The sequence below is a fragment of the Amblyraja radiata genome, chromosome 32, assembly GCF_010909765.2.
Source record: "Amblyraja radiata isolate CabotCenter1 chromosome 32, sAmbRad1.1.pri, whole genome shotgun sequence".
NCBI classification, from domain to species: Eukaryota; Metazoa; Chordata; class Chondrichthyes; order Rajiformes; family Rajidae; genus Amblyraja; species Amblyraja radiata.
This window is the reverse complement of record NC_045987.1, coordinates 12,960,308-12,986,491: the sequence shown is the minus strand read 5'-3', so window position 1 is coordinate 12,986,491 and position 26,184 is coordinate 12,960,308. Positions and strand designations below refer to the sequence as shown.

At 46.3% G+C, this 26,184-nt stretch overlaps 1 protein-coding gene across 4 annotated transcripts in view; it reads left to right on the top strand.

The window, feature by feature from the left end:
• Positions 1 to 26,184, top strand: part of hmcn2 (hemicentin 2) — a 247,232-nt gene that overhangs the window by 178,006 nt on the left and 43,042 nt on the right. For all 4 annotated transcript variants that reach the window (XM_033049217.1, XM_033049218.1, XM_033049219.1 and 1 more), the window contains 18 exons: positions 2,942 to 3,073; positions 4,725 to 4,874; positions 5,751 to 5,910; positions 6,704 to 6,828; positions 7,746 to 7,929; positions 9,822 to 9,919; positions 10,697 to 10,972; positions 11,904 to 12,094; positions 13,255 to 13,336; positions 14,220 to 14,356; positions 15,301 to 15,442; positions 16,052 to 16,196; positions 17,945 to 18,072; positions 19,246 to 19,402; positions 21,607 to 21,728; positions 22,809 to 22,973; positions 24,187 to 24,294; positions 25,638 to 25,775. In XM_033049217.1, coding sequence (XP_032905108.1) covers positions 2,942 to 3,073; positions 4,725 to 4,874; positions 5,751 to 5,910; positions 6,704 to 6,828; positions 7,746 to 7,929; positions 9,822 to 9,919; positions 10,697 to 10,972; positions 11,904 to 12,094; positions 13,255 to 13,336; positions 14,220 to 14,356; positions 15,301 to 15,442; positions 16,052 to 16,196; positions 17,945 to 18,072; positions 19,246 to 19,402; positions 21,607 to 21,728; positions 22,809 to 22,973; positions 24,187 to 24,294; positions 25,638 to 25,775 — 2,640 coding nt within the window. The remainder of the gene's footprint in view (positions 1 to 2,941; positions 3,074 to 4,724; positions 4,875 to 5,750; positions 5,911 to 6,703; positions 6,829 to 7,745; positions 7,930 to 9,821; positions 9,920 to 10,696; positions 10,973 to 11,903; positions 12,095 to 13,254; positions 13,337 to 14,219; positions 14,357 to 15,300; positions 15,443 to 16,051; positions 16,197 to 17,944; positions 18,073 to 19,245; positions 19,403 to 21,606; positions 21,729 to 22,808; positions 22,974 to 24,186; positions 24,295 to 25,637; positions 25,776 to 26,184) is intronic.

Genomic DNA, 26,184 nt, shown 5'->3' with positions numbered 1-26,184 from the left:
TCTATGTTTGATCTGTGTATTGGACTTAAATATCTGTAATCAATCTTTTAGGTTGCTTCATCAGAATAATGAACACTGAGAATAGGAACCACATCAAGGTGGATTTTGGAAGCAGCCAAAGACCCAAATTAGTTTATTTATTGTTGCTTCCTTCCAGTTAGGACATTGGTATCCCAACTTACATGTTGGGGTATAGGCACACCCCACTAAGTGAGAGTGTAATGGAGTGTGAGCTGGTAAAATGGACCAGTTCAGTTCTCTTTCCTGGTCCTGGCAAGCTTAAATGTCTATGCATTCAATTATGGATGAAGCCTAGAAACATTGAAAAGTCCCCCATCCGGCTCATCCGTTCTATTCTTTCATTTAGTACGTGGGACTGATGCTTTATCTCAATACCATGTTCCTGCTCTCCCTGAAATGTTGGATGCCTTCTCTGTGCCAACATCATCTGCTGGACTGTGACACGAACCGTGTATCTAAGTGCATATCGGGGCTCGTGATGTCCAGGAAGTGAATTGGCCAGAGCTGAGAAAGGATGTGTTTAAGAAGGAACTGCAGATGCTGGAAAATCGAAGGTACACAAAAATGCTGGAGAAGCTCAGCGGGTGCAGCAGCATCTATGGAGCGAAGGAAATAGGCAACGTTTCGGGCCGAAACGTTGCATATTTCCTTCACTCCATAGATGCTGCTGCACCCGCTGAGCTTCTCCAGCATTTTTGTGTACCTGAGAAAGGATGTCCTCGGTGTTCTCCCACTGGGTTGAGACACCTGCTCTCTGGTGGGAAGGATGATGATGGTTTCTTTCTCCACTCCGTGGGCAGTCAAGGTGTTTTTTTCAAGTTAAAGCTTCTCCACCTCTGGAACTGTTCTCCATCTGTTCCAGAAGACCCGACCAAATGTCTCTGTGCAACCTACCAAGAGTCTGGATCTTGAACCTGAGCAATCCACATCCTATCATGGTCTACATTAGTCTGCAGCCTTGCCGTTCTCTCTTCCTTCTTATAGAAACATAGAAAATAGGTGCAGGAGTAGGCCATTCGGCCCTTGGAGCCTGCAATGCCATTCAATATAATCATGGCTGATCATCCAACTCAGTATCCTGTACCTGCCTTCTGTCCATACCCCCTGATCCCTTTAGCCACAAGGGCCACATCTAACTCCCTCTTAAATGTAACCAACGAACTGGCCTCAACTACATTCTGTGGCAGAGAATGCTATAAGGAAGGACCATTGAAGTATAAGATTCCTCAAATCCTAAAACACAGCAAAAGATCTGCCCTGTCCTCACCCTCCTGAAACCACCTATGACCTATGACCACCACACCCTCTCACCATCTTCCATGTTGGTTGGCATCTCCATGTTAGTTGGCTTCTTGTATCACAGATTGTTCCTTTGTTGGGAAAGTGGAAGTGGGCATTCTTCTTACAAACATTGCCTGAAGGTGCAGTGATGTAGTTTGGGATAGGGTATCAGTCCCTCACATCCCTCCTCCATTGGGTACTGGCTGATGTAGCTGGCTACTGATATACCACACAGACACGGCCAAACTTGTTGAGGTGCTCTTAACTTTACCTCATGACTGATACCATCATTCAAATCAAACAAGTTCGCTTATTATAAGCTGCCTATTATAAGCCTGAAGAAAGGTTTCGGCCTGAAACGTTGCCTATTTCCTTCGCTCCATAGATGCTGCCGCACCCGCTGAGTTTCTCCAGCAATTTTGTCTACCTTCGATTTTCCAGCATCTGCAGTTCCTTCTTGAACATCGCTTATTATAAACAATTTTAATTGTTTGTCTAATTTCATAGAAACATAGAAAATCGGTGAGGCATTCGGCCCTTTCCAGCCAGCACCGCCATTTAATATGATCATGGCTGATCATCCAAAATCAGTACCCTGTTCCTGCTTTTTCCCATATCTCTTGATTCCGTTAGCCCTGAGAGGCATATCTAACTGCCTCTTGAAAACATCCAGTGAATTGGCCTCCACTGCCTTCTGTGGCAGAAAGTTCTTTAAAAGTCTTGTTGCTTTGTTTAGTATGGTAAATCAAATTTCACTGTAACCTTAATTGGTAAACGTGATAATAAAATACCTTTGATCCTTGAACCTAGCTAATAGATTCTAATCCAAGCAGCGTTCTGCATCCTCTCCAAAGCCTCCACACGCTTCCTTTTGAAAAGCTAATCGAGTTTTATGAAAAGGAACAATGTAGAGATGCACCACAGGAAGGATGTGGAGGCTTTGGAGATGGTAAAGAAAAGGTTTACCAGAATGCTGCTTGGATTAGAAGGTATTCGCTATCAAGAGAAATTGGATAAATCTGGGTTATTTTCTCTGGAGTGCCAGAGGCCGAGGGGAGACCTGATAGAGGTATATACAGCCATGAGAGGCATAGAGAGGGTGACAATGTCAAAGACTAGAGGGCATAAGTTGAGGGTGAAAGGGGAACATTTTAAAGGAGATGCATGGGGCAAGTTTTTTACACAGAGATTGGTGGGTGCCTGGAACGTGCTGCCAGGGTTGGTGGTGGAGGCGGGTACGAAGTGGCGTTTAAGAGGCATTTAAATAGGCAGGGAATGGAGGGATATGGATCACATGCAGACAGAGGAGATTAGTATAACATGTTGGCATCATGTTCAGCATGGACATTGCGGGCCAAATGGCCTGTACCTGTGCTGTACAGTATTATGTTTGGTGTGTCATTTGATATGAATTCCCTTGTTTGGAACACAGGACGTGCTGTGCTACAGAGGGAACGCTTCTTGTCTGTTCCTGTGCTGTAATGTCCTCTGTTCCAAAGATTTACAATAGCAACAAGTTGCCAAGCAAACGTTGAACAGGGCAAAAGTTAAAAGATGCATCAAATGGTTGGCTTCTGATTTGATGGGAATTACTGAAGTTATTGCTCATCGGTCTATCCATTATTCTCTCTTGTTTCAGCCCCGCCGGCGTTTGAAGAGCCTCAGCATGAAGTGGTCGTTCAGGTCGCTGGCAGTGCCCTGGTCCTCTCCTGCCACGCCACGGGGGTCCCGCCACCCACCATCACCTGGCAGAAAGATGGGCAATCAATAGGTAGGACTGAGCAGGATACCTGTCAGAGACAAAGACGTACGTACAATCATGGTCTATCCTGAAAGCTGGCAGGAGTCAGTGAAATGCCTTTTGAAGCTTGAAATACAGGAGGCAAGTTAATCAACTTGGGGCACAACTGGTTCCACAAGCAACACCGAGACAATGCCCAAAAAACGATGTTTACAGAAATACTCCAAAATATTTGAGTTATAAATCTTGTCAGGAACATGGGGATAGTGCAGTACCAGTGGCTCAGCTGGTAGAGCTGCTGCTGCCCAGCGCCAGAGACCCAAGTTGGATCCTGACGTCGGGTGCTGTCTGTGTGGAGCTTGCACATACTCCCTGTGATTGCTCTGGTTTTCTCCCACATTCAAAAGACGTGCGGGTTTGTAGGTTAACTGGCCTCTGTGAAATTGTCCCTAGTGCGTAGGGAGTGGATGAGAAAGTGGAATGAAATAGAAGCAGTGTGAACAAATGATTGATGGTTGGCGTGGAGTCGGTTGGCCGAAGGGCTTGTGTCCATGCTGTACAGAAACATAGAAAAATAGAAAATAGGTGCAGGATTGGGCCATTTGGCCCTTCGAGCCAGCACCCCCATTCAATATGATCTTGGCTGATCATCCAAAATCAGTACCTTGTTCCTGCTTTCTCCCCATATCCCTTGATTCCGTTAGCCCTAAGAGCTAAATCTAACTCTCTCTTGAATACATCCAGTGAATTGGCCTCCACTGCCTTCTGTGGCAGAGAATTCCACAGATTCACAACTCTCTGGGTGAAGAAGTCTTTCCTCATTTCAGTCCTAAATGGCCTACCCCTTATTCTTAAACATTGACCCCTGGTTCTGGAAACTAATCTTATCTCTAAACTAAACTAAAGGAAATCATGGGCTTGGGGTAAAAAGAGGAGCATGCGACTATTTGGAGGGTCGGTGAATGAGCCTGGACAGGCACAGTGGGCTGTGTGGCTCACTGCTCATGGATCTGTTGGATCATGGGATATAGGAGTAGAATTACGACATGTGGCCCCTCTAGCCTGCTCTGCCATTCGATCATGGCTGATCTATTTTACCCTCTCAACCCCATTCTCCTGCCTTCACCCCAGAACCTTTGATGCCCTTACGAATCAAGATTCTTGTTTATACCCTTACGCTCTTTGATGCCCTTACTAATCAAAGTATTTGTTTATTTTATGCCCTTACACCCTCACTGATCAAAGTACTAGTTTACGCCCTTTGACACCCTTAGCGATTTTTTTCGGCGACTGCCGGCATCATTGACTGACGTATCAGATCGCCGAAAAAGTCACGGCGTGACGCGGCGTGACGCGGTGGTGACGCGGTGGTGATTCGGTGGTGACTCGGTGGTGACGCGGCGTGGCGCGGTGGTGACGCGCCAGGGCGCAGCGTGATGACGTATTGACGCTCGGTGTTTTTTCACGTGTGGCAACATTTTTTTTAGTCGCCGCTGGATTTTGAAATGTTCAAAATCTTTTGGCGACCCTGATATGACGCCGGCAGTCGCCGAAAGAAAATCGGCAAGTGGGACAGGCCCTTTACTAACCAAGGTGCTACAAAGTAATGGAGTACGTGTTCCAGTTGACTCTGCTGTGTTTCCAGTTCCTTTCCCTCACGGTGCTGTAACCGTTTTGACAGAGAGCAGCAACAGACTGGACTGGCACATCCTGCCCAGCGGCACCAGCCTGCAGACGGACCAACTACAGCCTGCCCAGGGTGGGAACTACACCTGCCTGGCGAGGAATGGCGAGGGTGAGATCCGCCGCCATTACACCCTCATCGTCCAAGGTAAGGCACCTATACTCATTCACACCAAATAGGAAGCTCTCCAGAGCCAGGGCAGGTTTTTTTAATGATGGGCTCCTCTAAACAGTTAAAAAGTAGACCTTCCATTTTAAAAAAACTTTTAATATTACAAAAGATTTCCAAAGTTTAATATAAATGAAATGTATTAGGTAAGAGTAGGCGGTCAGGCCTTTAAGCAGCTGATAGGATGACGATTGGCCATAGACACCAACAGCAAGAAACTATATGCCTACCAGCACCATTCTGACTCCAAAAATAAGCACTATCCAACTGTGCTGAGAAGGCTGGTAGCCATGTTGGTAAAGGATGACCTGCATTTATGTAGCACCTTTCATAACCTCCAGATGCCCCAAGCTGCTTTACAATCAACCACGTATTATTGAAATGTGGGAGATGTAGCAGGAGGTGTGTGCACTGTAAGGTCCCACAATTGGTTACCGATGACCACTGAGTAATAAATAAAGAGTGAACCCTCCCACCTTGTGTGAAGTGCAGCTGTATTTTCACTTGGGATTGCCCTGGCATGCAGGCCTGGGTTTTCTCCTGAGGTCTCTGGTATGGGGCATGTGCACACAGTAGCACAGATCCAGAGGTGAGAGAGCTGCGCACTCAGGATGGGACTCGATGGAGCAGTCTCGAAGGGCCCAATTCTGCTCCTGTGTCTTATGGTCTTATGGACTGAGCTCAATGTGATGTCTGTCATTCATTGTCCAAAACCAGTTAGTGGACGAGGAGCCCAAAATATTAAGTGAACATGAAACTCTCCTGCAAGATGATGTAACAAGGCATCCAAACGTCATCCAGAAGACTTAACCTTTGATTTTGAAACTGTTGCTTATTTATTTTCCTCCCGACCAGTGTCACCGAGTATCCTCGGCTCGGATGTGCCCAGTGAGTATGATGCCGTGGTGAATGAAGATGTGAATTTGGAATGTGTGGCTTTGGGGGAACCAAAACCTGCCCTAAAATGGTTGAAGGACAGTAAACCATTGGAAACACTTGGCCAAATACACATTGAGTGAGTGAGCTTTTTATTTTTTGTAATTAATGCTGAAAGGCATTGTCAGGATGTAACTGGATATCCCGTTGATTGGTTTTGTTTTAGTTATACAAATCTTACTTTGAAAAACGATCCCTTTTTTGATATTGAACATAGATAACTCCACTGGGCTTGTGGTAGTATAAGAGAGGATGGACATGTTAGGACCTATTTCTTTGGAGCGTAGGAGGCTGAGGGGTGACCTTGTTGAGTTGTACAGTTGCAGAATCAAAGGTTGAAACTCAATCACCGAGTGCTCTTGGTTAAAGTTAGTTTAAGTTTAAAGGCACAGCATAGAAAGAGGCCCTTCGGCCCATCAAGTCAACGCGGACCATTGATCACCCATTCACATGAGTTCTATGTTGTCCCACTTTCCCATCCACATGTTAGGGCAATTTACAGTGGCCAATTAGTCAGCATCCGGCACATCTTTGGGATGTGGCAGCAAACTTGAGCCACCCGGAGAAAACCCAGACAGGTAGCACCCGAGGTCAGGATCGAACCTGGGTCTCTGGCGCTGTGAGGCAGCGGCTCTCGACCTGCTGCGCCACTGTGCAAAGGGATTGCAAAGAGAAAGCACAAAACTCACAGCTGTCGGGAAATGTTGATTGTCTTTTTATGTTGATCCCTCTACAAATTGCCCTAATTTTTGATCTGATTGAGCTGTTCCACATTGCCTTTAAAATGTCTGTGAAATTAATGAGGAGTGTAGACTGCTGATGCTACGTGGTAAAAGTGCTCTCTTTCTCTCTCTCCCTCTCCCTCTCCGTAGGTTGTCCTCAGATGGAAGTTCCTTGCATATAAGGGGAGCCTTGACCTCAGATGCAGGAAGATACACTTGTGTGGCGCAGAACCCTGCTGGCGAAGAAGCAAAATTGTTTATACTCAACGTGATGGGCAAGTGAAATAATCAAATATCTGTGCTAAACATTACTACTTCAAACGTAGGTAACTGCAGGCTCGAAGGGCCGAATGGCCTACTCCTGCACCTATTTTCTATGTAGACCATAGAAAAGTACAGCACAGGAACGGGCCCTTCGGGCCACAATGCTTGTGCCGAACATGATGCCAAATTAAACTGAACTTGTCTGTCTGTACATGATCCACATCCCTCCATTCCCTGCACTTCCATGTGCCTATCCAAAAGCCTCTTAAACATCACTGTCGTTCGTATCTGCCTCCACCACCATCCCTGACAGTGCACTCCAGGCATCACTATTCTCTGTGTAAAAAAAACTTAGCCCTCCCACCTCCATTAAACTTTCCCTCTCTCACCTTATAGCTGTGCCCTCTAGTGTCGGACATTTCCACCCTTGGAAAAAAGTTCCAACTCTCGACCCTATCTATGCCTTTCATCATTTTATATACCTCTGCCAAGTCTTTGATGTTCATGAGAAAACAATCCAAGTCTTTCCAAGTCTCCCTGTAGCTGAAACCCTCTAAACCAGGCAGCATTCTGGTAAACCTCCTCAGCACCCTGTCCAAAGCCTTCACATTTTTCCTGCGAAGGGGCACAATACTCCAAATGCAGCCTAACTAATGTCCAATAGAGCTGTATTGTGACTTTCTGACGCTTATATTCAATGCCCCTAGCAATGAAGGCAAACATACCATACACCTTTATCTGCCTGTGGCTGGAGATGAAACAAAGGTGCTCATCAAGGGCCCCCCCCCCCCCCCCCGCAATCTCCACTCTTGCCTCCCACAAGGGCCTGTCCCACTTGGCGATTTTTTCGGCAAATGCCGGCGTCATATCAGTGTTGCCAAAAGATACTCCTCCCTGATTGTGAGTCTGTTTCCCTCTCTGCCCGCAGTGCCCCCGAACATCAGCGGCATCCCCGGCCTTCCCGAGATGGTCACGGCCGTGCCGAATGCGGTGGTGACGCTGGAATGTCGAGCCGCTGGCGTCCCTCCCCCGCGGCTCAGCTGGCTGAAGGATGGCCTTCCCCTGCCAATCTCCTCCCGCATCAGGCTGCAGTCTTCTGCACGGATCCTGAGGTAAAGGTGCTGTCGACCCAGTGGGAGCCGCACTCCCCAAACACTCCTCCGCGCTATGCTCTGCTTTGAGTTCTTTATCGCGGTTCATACGTTCCAGCAGCAGAATTAGGCCGTTCGGCCCATCAAGTCTACTCCGCCATTCAATCATGGCTGATCTATCTTTCCCTCTCAGCCCCTTCTCCCGCCTTCTCCCCATTACTCCTGACACATCCTATTCAAGAATCTGTTCATCTCCGCCTTAAAAATACCCATTGACTTGGCCTCCACAGCCGTCTGTGGCAGTGAATTCCACAGATTCACCACCACCACTCTGGGTCATCTCATGCCCAGCAAAGCTTCATCTGGTTGGCCGTGTCTTCCATAAAGACCTTTCTATTCACAAAGACTGGTTTGACCAGGGTCCCGACTCATAATACCATATGTCCATTCCTTCCACCGATGACCCAATGAGTTCCTCCAGTACTTTGTGCTTTCCACAAGATTCCAGCCTCTGCAGTTTCTTATATCACCTTTCTGGTCACTAAAGCAATAGAAAGAAAGCTCTGAAAAACAGCAACAGAAGGTATGGAGCCTGGTTGTGTCCAATATTTCAGTTATAATAATTGTTGAATTCGGCAGGAATATACAGCATCTGTAAAAGACAATACAGTGCGGAAACCAGTCATTTGGCCCCACTTGTGCATGGTGATGAAAACGCCCTATCCAACCGAGTCCCATTTGCCTGCATTTGGTTCATATCCCTCTAAACCAGTGGTTCCCAACGTGGGGCGTACGCCCCACAGGGGGGGCAATTTGATTTTTAAGGGGGGCAATTGAGCGCGACTGAGGAGGTCTGGGTCCAAATTTTCGATTTATATTTTTTTGGATTTTCCATCAGGTAAACATATGTAGTTTATATTTCAGATGTTATTTTGAGTAAATAATTTTTTTTGGGTAAAAAAGGTCTTTATTGTGTAGGGGGGGCATCAGGATTTTAGAGGTGATTTGGTGGGGCATGGCCAAAAAAAGGTTGGGAACCACTGCTCTAAACCTACCCTATTCTTGTACTTGTCCCAATGTCTTTTAAATGTTGTTATTGTGCCCGCCCCAACTAACTCCTCTGGCACCTCGTTCCACCCGCTGTGTGAAAAAGTTATCCCACGGGTTACTATTAAATCTTTCCTCTCACCCTTTGCCCTATGCCCTTTAGTTCTTCATTTTCCTTCCCTGGGAAAACCACAATGTAACCTAATGATCCAGGTTCCTCAGCGTGAATATAACTGGTACAATTTAATTGCAAATAACGACACCACTACTTTGCTACTAGTGTGCAGTACCAATTACTTTCACCTCTGAGGTCAGTAGCTTTTCTTCAGGACCAGATTATTTCATGGAATCGTTGAGCAGAGCGGCCCAACCTGTCCATGGTGACCGTGTTGGCCTAGTCCCATTTGCCTCCAAACCCATCATATCCGTATATCTGCCCTAATGTCATTTAAACTCTTTTATTGTCACCACTTCTTAGCTTCTTCTGACAGCCCATTCTAGATATGGACCACCCTCTAAGTGGAAAAAGTTGCCCCTGAGGTTTCTCTTTAATCTTTCCCCTCTCACCTTTAGCCTATGCCCTCTAGTTTTACAACCCTCTACCCTGGGAAAAAGACTGTGGGTGTTCACTTTATCCATACTTGTCCTTGCATGGCCTTGTAATCCTCAATATGGTCAAAGGGACAACGTACTAGCCTATTCCACCTCTCCCTATAACTCAAGTCTGCAAGCCCAGGTGACATCCTGATGAATCTCTTCTGCACCCTCTCCCCACAGATTCTGTTCTGAGTTCAGCTTGTTTCTGCGTCTGTGGTCATCTGCTCTTGGTACGAGACATTGTTTCTTGTTTCTCCCTTTGCGCCCAGGATCGCGGAGGTGCAGGTCTCTGACGCGGGAAGCTACACGTGTGTGGCGGGGAGTCAGGCAGGTGTGGCAGAGCGACATTACCACCTGTGCATTCAAGGTGTGTCTTTGACATTTGCACCAAAGCTTTGTGAAGAATATGAGACCATTTCATGTCCAGGCTTGATTTATTAACATTCTTCCACCTCACCTTGTCTGAGCCTTCCAGTTTAATGGACTGTTTTTCCGAGTAAAATAGGATGCTTGGGAGTTACACACTCCCAAGTCTCTGCCCAGCCTCTCCCAAGACCGGAGGTCATGTTTGCAAGGCGCCAGATAGCTTGCAGTCTTAGTTTGCCCCATCCCAGGTAGTTGAGCCATTTTCTTGCCCCCATGTCAATGAACAGGCCCCATCTACATAAGTCCCACCTGTCTGCATTTGGCCCATACCCCTCTAAACCTATCATATCTGTCTAAATGTTTTGTTAAACATTGTGATAATACTTGCCTCAACTGACTCCTCCGGTAGCTCGTTCCATATACCTACCACCCTTTGTTGTCCCTCAAGTTCCTATTAAATTTTTTCCCGCTCTACCTCAAAATCTTTCTCATCTCATCATGTCTCTTAACCCCCTAAACCTTTGATATCCAATCTTGCTTATGCGTGATCCCAGACTCATCAATGTGGCCAGACAGAGGGGTGTTGGGTTGGAGAGCTAGGGATGGACTATAAATTCTGGCCGTATTATGAATATCCTGTGGTAAAGTTGGACAACAAATGTCAAAATCAAAGAGCCAGATTGACCCCAACATGTCAATCATTGTTGAAGTTTTGTGGCAGGCTTTAATGGATTATCTTCTAATACCAAATGTTCTTCCTTCTTCCCATTCAACCAAGTCCCACCAAGAATTGAAAACTCCAGAGATAGGGAGGAGGTTCTGGTCATCCAAGGAACCTCTGTCACTCTCACCTGCGAGGCCAGTGGCTTCCCACCCCCTCTGTTCTCGTGGTTGAAGGATGGCGAGCTGCTGGTCCTCAATGAGCTGGTGACGGAGAGCCACGGGATGAGGCTGGAGCTGCCGGCGGTCAGCCTGGATGACTCGGGCTGGTACTCCTGCATTGCCACCAATGAGGTTGGCAAGACCACCAAACACTTCAGCTTGGTGGTCATGGGTGAGTGACCTGCATGCTTGGATTTGTGAATGGGCACATCATTAAACGGGAAATGCAATCAATGTTAGCAGTTGAACCATCCTAAAAGCCTCTTAAATGCCCCCATCTCTGCCTCCACCACCACCCAACAGAACGTTCCAGACACCACCACCCTCTCTTTAAAAAAAAACCACCCATGACATTTCCTTTGAACTTTGTCCCTCTCACGTTAAAGTCAGACCCTCTAACCCTTGACGTTTCCACTCTGGGGAAAAAGGTTCTGATTGTCTACCCTGTCTATGCCTCTCACAATTTAATATACTTCCATCAGGTCTCCCCTAAACCTCTGGCGTTCCAGAGAACAAAATCCAAGTTTGACCACCCTCTCCTTGTAGGTAACACCTTCTAATCCAGACATTATATTATTCATTATTATATATTAAACTGTGAGTTACTGAGTTTGTGGGTCTGTTAAGTTGCAGCAAGTATGAAGTTAATTGTTCCATTGACAATTAAACACTCTTGTCTTTTAACTTGTGAACAGTGATAAATAATGTAGGTTGCTATTGTACTTACATTTAAGAATTATAGGTGGGTAAACATGGTAACTCATGTTCAGCTGTTTAGTTTAGAGATACAGCGGGGAAACAGGCCCTTCGGCCCACCGAGTCCGCACCGACCAGTGATCCCCGCACGTTAACACGATCCTATACATACTAGGGACAATTTACACTTATACTAAGTCACTTAACCTACAAAACTGTACAACGTTGTAGTGTGGGAGGAAACCGAAGATCTCGGAGAAATCCCACGCGGTCACGCGGGGAGAACGTACAAACTCCGTATAGACAGCATCCGTAGTCGGGATCGAACTCGGGGCTCCGGCGCTGTAAGGCAGCAACTCTACCGCTGCGCCACTGTGCCACCTCACGGTAACCATTTTTGTTTGTAGAGCCACCTCACATTTCTCGGTCAGAGACGACGCAGGAAGTATCCGTGGTTGTGAACAGTCCCCTGGAGCTGACGTGCATGGCAGTGGGAATCCCAGTTCCCGGAATAAGATGGCTGAGGGATGGGGCCCCTCTCAGTGGAATCGGCTTGGTGCTGAGCGATGGAAAGATCCTCAGGATAGAAAGCGTGCAGGTCAATGATTCTTACATCCATATCCCAGTTTTCATTTGCTGTCGTTCTTTCTTGCCTTCGCTAGAAATACTTTGCGTGCCATTGACACCTTTTAGAGGTGAACATAATAGTCCAAGTGGACACACAAGGAACTGCCGATGCTGGAATCTTGAGTAAAACACAAAGTGTTGGAGGAACTCAGCGGGTCAGGCAGCATCCGTCAAAGGGCATGCTCCTAGTGCGGCCTCACCAACATCTTGCACAACTGTAACCCAAAGTCCCAACATCTAGACTCAATTCCCTCACCGATGAAGGCCAGTTGAAACATTCAAATATTATTTACTTCCTCTTTAAATATCCCCAATGATCTAGTTTCTTCTCTCTGGGTTAGAGAATTGTAGAGGTTCACCAACCTCTGCAATAAGTAGTTCCTGGACACCTTGTTTTTAAATGACTGCCCCCTAATCTCTGACGTATGTTCCTTTGTTTGAGATTGTCCCACTGGTGAAATCATCTCAGCATCTCCCCCATCAATGCCGCCTTGGGCTAGATACTGCATCACACACTGCAGCGGGACACTGACAAGGGATGGGTTGCTGTATTTCCCTCACCGTCCCAGATGTGCATACTTTTTTAGTTTAGTTTAGAGATACAGCATGGAATCAGGCCCTTTGGCCCATTAAGCCCACGCCAACCATCACCTGCTCACACTAGTTCTATGTTATCCCATTTTTGCATCCACTCCCTACACCACTAGGAGCAATTGACAGAGGCCAATCAACTTCCAAACCCGCACGTCTTTGGGATGTGGGAGGAAACCGTAGCTCCCGGTGGAAACCCACGGGTCACAGGGAGAATGTGGAAACTTCACACAGAAAGCGCCTGAGGTCAGGATCGAACCGTGGTCTCTGGTGCGGTGAGGCAGCGGGTCAACCAGCTGTGCCACTGTGCTGCCTTCTTCTCACAAGCATTTTAACATGTGGTTTCCACTTGGAAGGAGAGAACGTGCCCAGTGACCCAATCTGTTTTGGATGATCCAGCCTGATATAGGAAACGGGTTAATCTTGCATTTAGATGGACACGGGCAGAAAGCATTAATGTGAGGTAAAGCTTCTAACGATGAATCCTGCTCTGTTAATAATGGGTCACATTACTGATAACTACGGTGTGGTTCACTACAGGTAGAAGATGCAGGGCTTTACACATGTCTGGCTACAAGTCCTGCTGGGGAAGATCAGCAGCATCACCTGGTGAAGATACATGGTACGCTTATCTGCTTTATACTTCCACAAGGTTTTCTTCTAGTATCTATCTATCAACTCTATCTCTCCACACCAGTCTTCCAGATCACTGAAGGCTTCATCACCCTTCCAGCCCATTCCCACATCACATTCCACACAGCTTCTGCCCCTTGTAGCTTAACTTCCTGAATCTCTCAATATATGTCTTATACGTTGTGAACATTAATACTAAAACCAAACTTGTTAAATAGATAATTTCTAACTTTCTTTCTATTTAGAAAAGGGGTATTCTGTTTATCACTCTGTATGGACCAAGTAGAGACAATTTGTTCTGTTGTGCCTCATTTATCTTGATCTCATTCAATATATCCTCCTATCTTTTCATCCATTGTGCTCCATGCATATGTGATTAACTCAGTTTACAAATATCCTTCAGATTCGTCAGTCTGTAGCTTGCTTCCACTTCATGTGTAGGAAGGAACTGCAGATGCTGGTTTACACCGAAGATAGACACAAAATGCCGGAGAAACTCAGCGGGACAGGCAGCATATCTGGATAGTAGGAATGCATGACATTTTGGATCGAGACCATGTCACCCATTCCTTCTATCCAGAGAGGCTGCCTGTCCCATTGAGTTACTCCAGCATTTATTATTATTATTATTATTAACATTATACTTATGGGCGCCTTTCAAAGACTCTTAAGGACGCCTTACAAAATTTAATAATTAGATTACAAAACATATAAGCAGAATAAAACAAAAAACTAAAAATAGTAGGGACAACACACAATTCAAATTTTGTGTCTATCTTCGTTGCACTTTCTGTGTTGCTTTCGTCTGCTTCTTGGTTACTGACTGATCGCCAACTCCGCCTTTCACTTGTATTTCTGTCTCCCTGATACAGTTCCACCGAATGTCAGGGGATCCAGCGATCCCCGGCTGGTCACTCTGATGGCCGAGGAGCAGCTAACACTGGAGTGCACGTCTGAGGCTGTGCCACCTCCCACTGTCCAGTGGTTTAAGGATGACCTTCCGGTACAAGTGAGTGTCTTTGAGCGGCAGAACTTCATTGGATGCATGTGCCGTGCGTTAGGACATTGTCAATGTTTAGCGGTGTCAGTATTTATAAATCGTTTGCTTTAAGATTCAAAGTTGAACTTGCTCTGAGCTCCAACCTGACCCTAAGTCACAGAAACAGACCAACGTAGTCATTGCCCAAGTAACTCCTCAGTGATGGGTGGTGCAGGATTACATTTTATATTGTTTAAACAATGTGATTGCACTCACTTTGAACTGGACTGCGGTTGGTCACACAATTATTAGTTGAGTCAAAGAGCGTGGAAACAGGCCGTTTGGCTCAATTCGTCCATGCTGACCTAGATGCTCCATCTAAGCTAGACCCATTTGCCTGCGTTTGACCCATATCCCCCTAAACCTTTCTTGCCCCTGTACCTGCCCAAGTGTATTTTAAATGTTGCTATTGTACCTCCCTCAACTACACCGTCTGACAGCTTGTACCACATAATCACCAACCTTTTGGTGAAAAAGTTGCCCCTCATGTTCCTATTAAATCCAACCCTCCACACCTTTTAACCAAGCCCTTTAGTTCTTAATTCTCCTACCCTGGTAAAAGACTGTACATTCACCACATCTATTCCCCTCACGATTTTATACACCTTTATAAGATCAACTATTAACCTCCTGTGCTCCAAGAAATAAAGTCCCAACTCTCCCATGAGTCCTCAAGTCCTGCAACATCCTTATAAATCCTCTCTACGCTCTTTTCATCTAATACCATCTTTTCTATACCAGGGTGATGCACAACAGTTTCTGGTAGGTTTAAATAGTACTGTGGAAGACACAAAACATCCCTGGAGAACATGAATCGGTGACATTTCGGTTCAGGACCCTTCTTTCTTGATAGTTTTAGGTAAAGGTTGATGGAGTGACAGCTGTGATTACAATATGAAGTCTTTTGCTTTCAGGCTGGTTCTCATATTCAGCATGAGCCAGACAGCCAATACCTTGTGGTCAGCCATGTTGGCATCGCAGACACGGGCATGTACAGGTGTCACATCAGCAACATCGCAGGGGCAATGAGCCGTGTCTTCAACGTCATTGTTCATGGTGAGCATGCAATTTCACAGATCCTTGCACTGGGAAGAAAGAGAAAGGCAACCTGAGTAGAACAAAATCCATAGTAGTTTGGGTGCTGAGGTAGTGGTTAGGGTTGTGTGGAACAGTTCCAGAGCCTGATGGCTACCAGGGAAGAAGCTGTCCTTAAATCATGGTTTTCACCCTCCTGTGCCATCTTCCCGAAGGTAGCAGTGAAATGGGAGCGGGGGGCTCTGATGATATTAGCTGCCTTCTTGAGGCAGTGATTCCTGTAGATCCCTGCGATTGTGGGGAAATCAGTATCCATGATGGACCAAGCAATGTCCACCACTTTCTCCAGCCTCCTTCATTCTTTGATTGAGTGTTTCAGTCTTGCCTTGTGCTTGCCACACTTGTTTTGTGACAATCCTGCCCTGAACGCCTCGATTTTTCACACTGAACAGTATGATAATTCCACTCTCGTAATAATCGCTGTACTAAGCTAAATATCCCTAGATGATTGTAAACTGGGTTAAGAATTGATTGAACTCATAACTCTGTTTTGTGTCTCTGCTGTCTTATTTATTATTGTACCTTTCCATCACCTGGTTTATTTACTTGGTACTTTTGCCTGCTTTTCAGTTACTCCAACCGTTAAATCCGGATCCCCGACCCTCGCTATCTTCATCAACCAGCCTGCTCTGCTGGAATGTGAGGTCCATGGCTATCCGAAACCAATGGTCACTTGGAGAAAGGATGGCAGTTTACTGAGCCCAGAGAACCCTAGGTACAAACGAATGGCCAGAACAATCAGAGCTTGAGGGAAACAATCCAATCCTCCTCAAGAGAGGACACAAAGTGCTGGAGTAACTCGGCAGATCAGGCAGCATCTCTGGAGAACATTGATAGGCGACATTTCAGGTCGGGATCGGGGTGGAAGATTGCAACCTTCACGTGGTCCGCCCTGTTTCACCGAATGCAATCAACCTGGCGTGCACAAGCAAATAAGATCAAATAGAACAAGTTGTCTTAGATTGTGCATGCCATACGCAAGAAGAAGAAGAGGTCGGGATCCAAAATGTCACCTACCCATGTTCTCAAAAGTTGCTGCCTGACCCGCTGAGTTACCCCACCACTTTGTGTCTTTTTTTGCAAACCAGCATGGTGTGTGGTTCCTTGTTTCTACAATTCCCTTCAAGGTTGTACCTTTCCATATACTTGTAGTCCAGTGTTTGTAGACAAAAAGGCACTGGGACACACATTGTTCCTTGCTGTTGGTGTCTATGGTGATTGTAAACGTATCATTTGTTTCATGTATCTTGTGTTTTATGACTGTTGGCAGATCAATTTCCCTCCTGGGATAAATAAAGTTTTATCGTATAGGTATGGTATAAAATGTTTAAGGGCCTGCCCGCCTAATTTAATGAATAGATTTTTTTTTTAAATTTAATTTCAGTAATCTTTTTATAATATAAAAAATGTACCATCACAATAAAAGTGCTGTCTGCAATCATCTACATCAGATACAACATTGAGATTATCCAATCTCTTCATTCCAGGAGTCCATCTTAATCCATGGTCATTTGTACGTCTTGGTCTCAAGAATATTTTTTCTGTCAGATTCTTTCTCCAAACATTTTCTGTGATCCTATTCAGAAGCTGCAGGCCCTTACGTACAGAGGCTTGAAAGCACACACCACCAGACTCAGGAACAGTTTCTTCCCTTCTGTGATCAGGCTTCTGAACGGTCCTTCCATAAGCTAGAGTACTGTCCAATTCACTGCACCTTGTCTCTGGAACTGGTGCGCTACATTGCTGAGAATGATATTCCTCACTCTGTATCTTTCCCTCTGTAATGAGTTTGTCTCGATGGTATTTATATGTAGAATTATCTGGTCTAATTTGGATGGCATGCAAAGCAAACTACCTGGGTACACGTGACAATAATAGACCTAAACCCTACAGGGTCAGCTCCATATTGTTGGGTGCCTGCACACACCTTTTCCTTCATTCATAGTCATAGAGTCTTACATAGTAGAAACAGGCCCTTTGGCCTAATGCCCCTGTCCCACTTAGGAAACCTGAACAGAAACCTCTGGAGACTTTGCGCCCCACCCAAGGTTTCCGTGCGGTTCCCGGAGGTTGCAGGTGGTTGCCGGAGGTTGCAGGTAGTGGAAGCAGGTAGGGAGACTGACAAAAACCTCCGGGAACTTCCGGGAACCGCAAGGAAACCTTGGGTGGGGCACAAAGTCTCCAGAGGTTTCCGTTCAGGTTTCCTAAGTGGGACAGGGGCATAACTTGCCCACAGCAGCCAACATGTCTCATCTACACTAGTCACACTTACCTGCTTTTGACCCATATCCCTCTAAGCCTATTCTATCCATGTACCTTTTTAAATGTTTCTTAAATGTTGCAATAGTAAAGTTGTGTAGTTATTGTTATTGTACCTGCCTCAACTACCTGCTCTGCGGCTTGTTTCATATACCTTTGTTCATCTGTTTGTTAACTGATTGCCAAGTCTTCCTTTCCTCTCAGGTTTGACTTTCTCCTTGACGGTTCCCTGCGGATCGCCTCTGTGCAAGTGTTTGACGCCGGCCGCTATCTATGCTCAGCATCCAGTGCAGTCGGCTCCGATCAACATTGGATCGAGCTGCAAGTCTTGGGTATGTTTAACAATGCTACACTGACCATCTGAACAGCCATGTGTATATATAACTCTCAGGGATAAGTGGTGTTGCTATTGATGTAACTCCTAGTCTTAAGGAATGAGAAACGAGGGGAGCCTTCGAGTAGACAAAGGAAAGGAAGACACAAACTAGTGACTGACCAGGGATATGAATTCATTTCAGGCCATTAAGGGGAGATACCCTCCTTTATCAGTCTAAAGAAGGATCCTGACCTGAAATGTCCCCTGTCCATTCCCTCCAGAGACATTGCCTGACACACTGAGGTCCTCCAGCACAGTTGTTTTGCATTAAGAGGAGATGATGAACATGTAGCAACTGTAGGACAGACATGAGCACTTCATCAAGCAAGGAAAACATTCACATCTTTTGATGTGATTTATTTGTTTGTTCCTGCAAATTAGAAAAGGGGGCTTGTCTGACAACCAAATGGTCTTTAGAAAAACACAAAGCATTGGAGGTACTCTGTGGGGCTGTAGCAGGAATGGACAGACTATGTTTTAGGTCAGAACCCTTCTTCACAGACTAAATGCAGTTTGTTTTTAGTTAGATCCAAAATGTTGTCGTCCATTTCCCTCCACAGGTGATGCCTGACTGGCTGAGTTCCACCAGCATTCTGTGCTTTGCTCAAGGTTCCAGCATCTGTATTTCCTTGTAGCTCCAACCAGATGTTTTTGTGCCATTGGGATCCACATCAGCTTCCTCTTTCCCAGAGCCTTTAAAGTTATGAAAATCTGCAGCTTCTCTCATCTTCCATTCTCCAGTTCTCAGCCCCAATCTCTGTTCACTCCCTTCTAGTTTACCTCATTGTACTTATCAGCCTTATCTAATTTGCTTCTTATCCTGGCCACACTGTCGTCTCATTGCTGCCACCGGGAAGAAGGTTCAGAAGCTTGAAAACTGTGACCTCCAGGTTCAAGAACAGCTTATTCCCGGCAACCATCAGGCTGTGGAAGACTGCACAACATTGACCTCGGCAACTATGATCTTCTACAGACTGTGTCTTTGCTTGCACTGCGGACTTTAGTTTTGCATGTTGGCCTGTGGCGTGACCCTATTTGGTTCTTGACGTTTCTCAAGGAATGAAACACCTGCGAATGTAGATTAATGCAGGCATGTCTCGGTCTGAGGAATGTTTACTTTGACTTTTAGGTGCTCCTGTGATCAGCCCTTCACCAACGAATGTCACGGCCGTGGCGAATACCCAAGCAGAGATGAGCTGTGAGGTTTCAGGAAGTCCTAAACCTGAAGTGACCTGGAAGAAAAATGGAAAACCTCTGAACTTTAACCTGCAGCAGAACATGTACAGGTAACATTGAGGCTCTGAATGGAAAATAAGTATTTGCATGAATCCCTTGTTTGAAGGACAGGTTTCACTCTCTGGAATTGAATCTGACCCAGGACAAAATCTGTCTCCTGCCTCTATAATGTCAATGCAAGGAATCGAAGGTGGACTACTGGGTAGGGGTGAGGACAAATGAATGAACAGGTCACATACTGTGAGGAATTACTCCCATTTAAAAAGGTTCACACTAAAAACTGGCCATTTATTAAAAGGAATTGGACTGAAAGGGATGAACAGGGGCAAATGGGTCTTGCTTACATGGGGCATCTTGGCCAGCATGGATGAGTTGGGCCGAAGGGCCTGTTTCCCTGCTGTATGACTCTATAAGGTGGTCATTAGGAATCAATCACATTGGAAGTTTGGATTCAGTCATAACCCAGAAAGGGTCTTAAAGTCATACAGCGAGGAAACAGGCCCTTCGGCCCAACATGCCCACACCGACCAACATGCCCCATCTACACTAATTAGGGTTGGTTCCTGATTACAATAACTACTCCTTTTTCAATTTCAGAATTTCATTAGTGTTTGAATTTAAATTCCACAGGGTCATTCCTCAGCCATCTCCCCACCCTTCTGCAAATTCTTTCCTTCCTGATATATCCCAGCACTCGCTTGTACACTCCATTTGAATCTGCTTTGGTGTACTCTGACCAATTGCCATGTTATAAAAATGTTTTTGGAATTGTCAAGCAATTAGTCCTGTGAGTAGTTTGAATGTGTATACTCAAGAGCATTACTGGAAGTGATTAAGGCACTTAACTGCCTCCGTAAGGATATGCCTGGTCCATCACTGGTATTCATCTCCCTGCCATTAAAATGGGTCTATAGCGGGCACAGCATCAGAAGGTCAGTCAATATCGTCAAAGACACGTATCACCCTGGCCATGCTCATCTCACTATTGCCATCAGAAAAAAGGTTCAGGAACCTGTGAACCGTGACCAGGTTCAAGAACAGCATCTTCCTAGTGACCATCGGGCTCTTGAACACTGAGCTCGACAACTATGGGCTGTGTCTTTGGCTGCACTACAGCAGGAGTCGGCAACCTTGTTCTGCATAGGGGCCGGGACGCATGTCTGTGAGCGGATGGCGGGCCACATCTATCATGTGTACATATGGATCCCGCCCTGGATGGCAGGTATCAAATCACGTGTTCACAGAAGGTAGACAAAAATGCTGGAGAAACTCAGCGGGTGAGGCAGCCTCATGGAGCCTCATGGAGATTGAGGGGGGATCTTATATAGAAACTTACAAAATTCTTAAGGGGTTGGACAGGCTAGATGCAGGAAGATTGTTCCCGATGTTGGGGAAGTCCAGGACAAGGGGTCACAGCTTAAGGATAAGGGGGAAATCCCTTAAGACCGAGATGAGAAAAACATTTTTCACACAGAGAGTGGTGAATCTCTGGAACTCTCTGCCACAGAGGGTAGTTGAGGCCAGTTCATTGGCTATATTTAAGAGGGAGTTAGATGTGGCCCTTGTGGCTAAAGGGATCAGGAGGTATGGAGAGAAGGCAGGTACGGGATACTGAGTTGAATGATCAGCCATGATCATATTGAATGGCGGTGCAGGCTCGAAGGGCCGAATGGCCTACTCCAGCACCTATTTTTTATGTATCTAATCCTTGCATGTCTCACCTGCTGAGTTTCTCCAGCATTTTTGTCTACCTTCCATTTTTCCAGCATCTTCCTTAAACGTGTTCACAGAAGGTGCGCGGCCGTGCAGGATGCGGTACAGCCAGAGCTCGGATGCGCGCTCTAATGATTACAGGGAAAAAAGCCTGCGGGCCGGTTGATTTCGAGGTTACGGGCCGCATTCGGCCCGGGGGCCGTAGGTTGCCGACCCCTACACTACATGCTTCTGTTTTGCATTATAATGTTCACCCTGTATTACTGTTAATAATCCATTGATTTTTATCAGTAATGTATAATCTGTTTTATTGCATTCTTGGGCCTGTTGAGCTGCAGCAAGTAAGAATTCAATTGTTCCTTTGTTGGTACATATGACACTTAAACACTCTTGAATCTTGCCAATAGAAATGATAACACAAAGGCAATTGTGCTGTTACGTTTGCTCAAAAGTCCAATATAGTTTCAGAATCTGTAGTTTTGTGCTGCCGTTACTGACTGGTGGGTTGACAGTTGTTCCTGTGGTCCTCGTGTTCTTCCAGGTTGCTGCCATCAGGTTCCATGCTGGTGCTTTCTGTCACCACCGAGGACACGTCGCTGTATGAGTGCAGGGCTACAAACGAGGTGGGAGATTCCCACAGGCTCATCCAGCTGACCGTGCACGGTGAGGCTTTCTTGTCTTGGTGAGGGGGTGTGGGTCTGGGGAGGGGTGTTGAGGTTCCTTGCTGATCGACACGGCTTAGGGTCGAGGACATGGAACCAAAGGGGAGCAGTTAACAGGGTGACGGTTGGATTTGGGCTGGCGTGAAGCTGGGGGCAGCTCCATGAATAGGACATAGAACATCAAACAGTACAGCACAATGTCCGTGCCGAATATGAGGCCAAAACCAACTCTTATCTGCCTGAACATAATCCACGTTCCCGCATCCCCTGTGTATCCATGTACCTATCCAAACGTCTCTAAAAAACATATGGTATCTGCCTCCACCACCACTTCTAGCAGCACGTTCCAGGCACTCTTCACCCTCTCAGTAAAAAGAATCATCTCTTTACACTTTGCCCTTCTCACCTTGACATTTCCATCTTGGGGAGAAAGATCTGACTGTCTATCTTATGTATGTCTCTCATAATTGTATGTACCTCTGTCAGGTCACTCCTCAACCTCGGGCGTACTGAAGAAAACTATCCAAGTCTGTCCAACCTCTCCTCATAGCTACTACACTCAAATCCAGTTATTTATCTTATCTGAAACCATTAGTTTCCCGTACTCATGCCTCCATGTGCTTGTAGCTCTTGTCTTAAGGCAATTCAGACTGTTTCTTCCATTGTCAAGCGTTGAAAAGGCTATAATCATCTGTGTCAATTATGAAGGGGAAACATTTGACCAATACCTGATCCATTAAAACACAAAATGCTGGAAGAACTCAGCGGGTCAGGCTACACCTGTGGAGGGAATGGACAGACACTATTTCGGGTCGGAACCCTTCTTCATACTCGAAACATCATCTATCCAGTCCCCCCACAGAAGCTGCCTGAATTCCTCCAGCACTTTGTGTTTTACTCAAGATTCCAACATCAGCATTTTGTTGTATCTCCTCCTAATCCATTAATGTGCTTGTGCAAGTAAGACTGACGCGAGCAAGAATTTCACTGTCCTGTTCCTTGTGCATTGGACAATTAGACACCCTTAACCCCCTCATAGGAAAGGTATTATATGTAACATCTTTGTATATTTGTACTCCAGTCCCCCCATCAATTGCAGATGATGCTCCAGATGTCACGGTCAGTACGATGTCCCCGGTGGTGCTACCGTGCCATGTCACTGGAATCCCAAAGCCTTCTGTGACTTGGATGAAGGATGGAGGCCAACTGGGGAACCGAGGGCCTGGGTACAAAGTCCTGCCCACAGGTCTGTGCATGGTTCACTTGCTTTTAATAGACAAATATACCAATGTACATTTGGTACACGTTAAGGCCTTTTAAAATTTTGGTTAGTGATTTAGCGCGGCACGTTAGCGCAGCGGTAGAGGTGCTGCCTTACAGCGCAAGTGACCCGGGTTCGATCCTGGCTATGGGTGCTGTCCGTACGGAGTTTATACGATCTCCCTGTGACCTGCGTGGGTTTTCTCCAGGATCTCCGGTTTCCTCCCACACACCAAAAATATACGTAGGTTAATTGGCTTGGTATAATTATAAATTATCCCTAGTGTGTGTAGGATAGCGTTAGTGTGCGGGGATCGCTGGTCGGTACGGACATGGTGGGCCGAATGGCCTGTTTCCGCGCGGCATTACTACACTAACTCCACTAAGCTAAAATGTAATATGTTGTCCCCATGTGATCTGTCTTATACAAAGGGAACTTTAATTAACTTTTAACCAGAGGGTTGGTCATCTCCTTTGGATCCATGATCCGTGCTCAATTTGTTAACATCTATTACCATAACAACAGATGGTGGTTTGGCCTGAGATCTTTGCCCCCTTGGTTTGGAAGGAGAAATCAGTCTGGATTCCTATCATCCAGCCACCCCTGATATTGAACGTGGTAACATGTTGACATTGGGTGCGATCCAGCGATGGGCTTGGCTGTGGGACTCCTGACTCATCCCCACCCCCACCCTAAGGTGAAGGGCCTGTTTCCATGTTGTGCTTTTTAATCAAGTTAATTGATCTATTCATGCAAAAATTAGTCCAGCTTGGATTTGGACCTTCATGAGCTGGCCAAGATACTGCCTGATTATTCAACACTTATTTGTCAAGCAAAAAGCAGTCATGCAAATCATTCGGTTACCCATGTTTGTCAATAAAATTGGACTGGTCTGTGTCTTTTAATAGTCATAGAGCTGTAGAGCACAGGTTATCAATACATCCTGGCTGTTCGAACTGAAGTGCCGGAATGGGGCGTTAGTATTAGTGTTATGGAGGGGTGGAGTTAGTGGTGCTGGCCTGTGTGTGATTGGCTCACATGCATCATCAATCTACACGTCCTATCCATATTTCTGTACACATGTCTTGTGTAAGTCATAATTGAATGGGCTTCGACAGCTTCCCCTGACATGCCTTGCACATTTTCACAGGGGGTTCATAGTTGCCAGAATTGTTTTGGAACTTCTGTATTTCTTTAGGTGCCCTGGAAATTGCCTTGGCAAAGCTGAGCCATGGTGGCTACTACCTGTGCACAGCTCGGAACGTGGTGGGGACAGCACAGAAACACGTCGCCCTCATTGTGCAAGGTAAACGGGCAACGAGCTGTCCATCTGTAGAACCACATGTATGGTGCTGAAATACTTGCACGCAATAGGGAATGAATATCAAATGACACTTAGACCACAGAACAGCAGCACATGAACAAGCCCTTCCGCCCACAATGTCTGTGCCGAACATGATGCTTATGCCCCTGTCCCACTTAGGATACCTGAACGGAAACCTCTGGAGACTTTGCCCCCCACCCTAGGTTTCCGTGCGGTTCTCGGAGGTTGCAGGTGGTTGCCGGAGGTTGCAGGTGGTGGAAGCAGGTAAGGAGACTGACAAAAACCTCTGGAAACCTCCGGGAACCGGACGGAAACCTTGGGTGGGGCACAAAGTCTCCAGAGGTTTCCGTTCAGTTTTCCTAAGTGGGACAGGGGCATAAGTTATACTAATCTCCCCTTGCCATATTCCTCCATTCCCTGCATATCCATGTGCCCAGCTAAAACGCTCTTAAACACCATTATCATGTCTGCCTCCACCACCCCTGGCAGCACGTTCCAGGCACCCGCCACCCTCTGTGTCACCTCCCGCTCATTTCATTTCAACGTTACCCCTCTCTCTACTGTATGTTACTCTGCATGAGTGAGAGTCGTATTTCCTTCCTTACACCAGTGAACATACCCCAAAGGTACACAAAAATGCTGGAGAAACTCAGCGGGGTGCAGCAGCATCTATGGAACGAAGGAGATAGGCAACGTTTCGGGACGAAACGTTGCCTATCTCCTTCGCTCCATAGATGCTGCTGCATCCGCTGAGTTTCTCCAGCATTTTTGTGTACCTTCGATTTTTTCCAGCATCTGCAGCTCCTTCTTAAACAACATACCCCAAAGGATGTCCTAAGATTGTGAAAGGCCTGATACTTATAAATTGAATGAAAAATAATGTGCTGAAGGAACTCAGTGGGCCAGGCAGCATGTGTGGAGGGAATAAGCAGATGATGTTTCAGGTCCAAAACATTATCTCTTCATTTCACCTCCACGAATGCCGCTTGGCCCACTGAATTTCTCCAGCAGTTTGGTGTTGATTTCGCTCAAGATTCCAGCATTGTTACTTTTTTGCATATCTATCATGCATTGTTTTTTTTCATCTCAACATCATCGTCTATATCTCTCATTTTCCCTTCCCCCTGACTAGTCTGAAGAAGGGTCTCGACCCATTCCTTCCCTCCAGAGATGCTGCCTGTCCCGCTTTTTGTGAGCATCCAGCATCTGCAGTTCCTTCCTACACATTCTAGCATCTGCAGTCTCTTGTGTCTCCCATATAAATCACTGCTTCTTTTCTTAACAAGTTTATCACCAGGATTTCTTTTGTCTATCTGCCTTTGCAGAACCACCAGTCATCAAGCCCCTACCTGCCACCTTTGAAATTGTGGTGAATCATGGCATTATTCTGCCCTGTGAATGGACGGGCACACCTAGACCCAGCATCACCTGGCAGAAGGATGGCGTCACCATCTCAAGCTCAGGTAAGGTGCCAGTCCAAGCCCGAGGCAACGGCCTGAAGGGAACCTGCTCCAGGTGAAAGGTTAAAAAAAACCAGGGGTATAGTCTCTGTCCTGGGTCTCCTCCAAGGCCAGAGCGAGCAACACTGGAAATTGGAGGAACAGCACCTCATATTCCGCTTGGGGAGTCTGCATCCTGGGGGCATGAACATTGAATTCTCCCAATTTTGTTAGTCCTTGCTGTCTCCTCCCCTTCCTCAGCCCTCCTGCTGTCTCCTCCCATCCCCCAGCCCTCGGGCTCCTCCTCCTTTTTCCTTTCTTCTCCCCGCACCCCCACCCCACCCCACATCAGTCTGAAGAAGGGTTTTGGCCAGAAACGTTGCCTATTTCCTTTGCTCCATAGGTGCTGCTGCACCCGCTGAGTTTCTCCAGC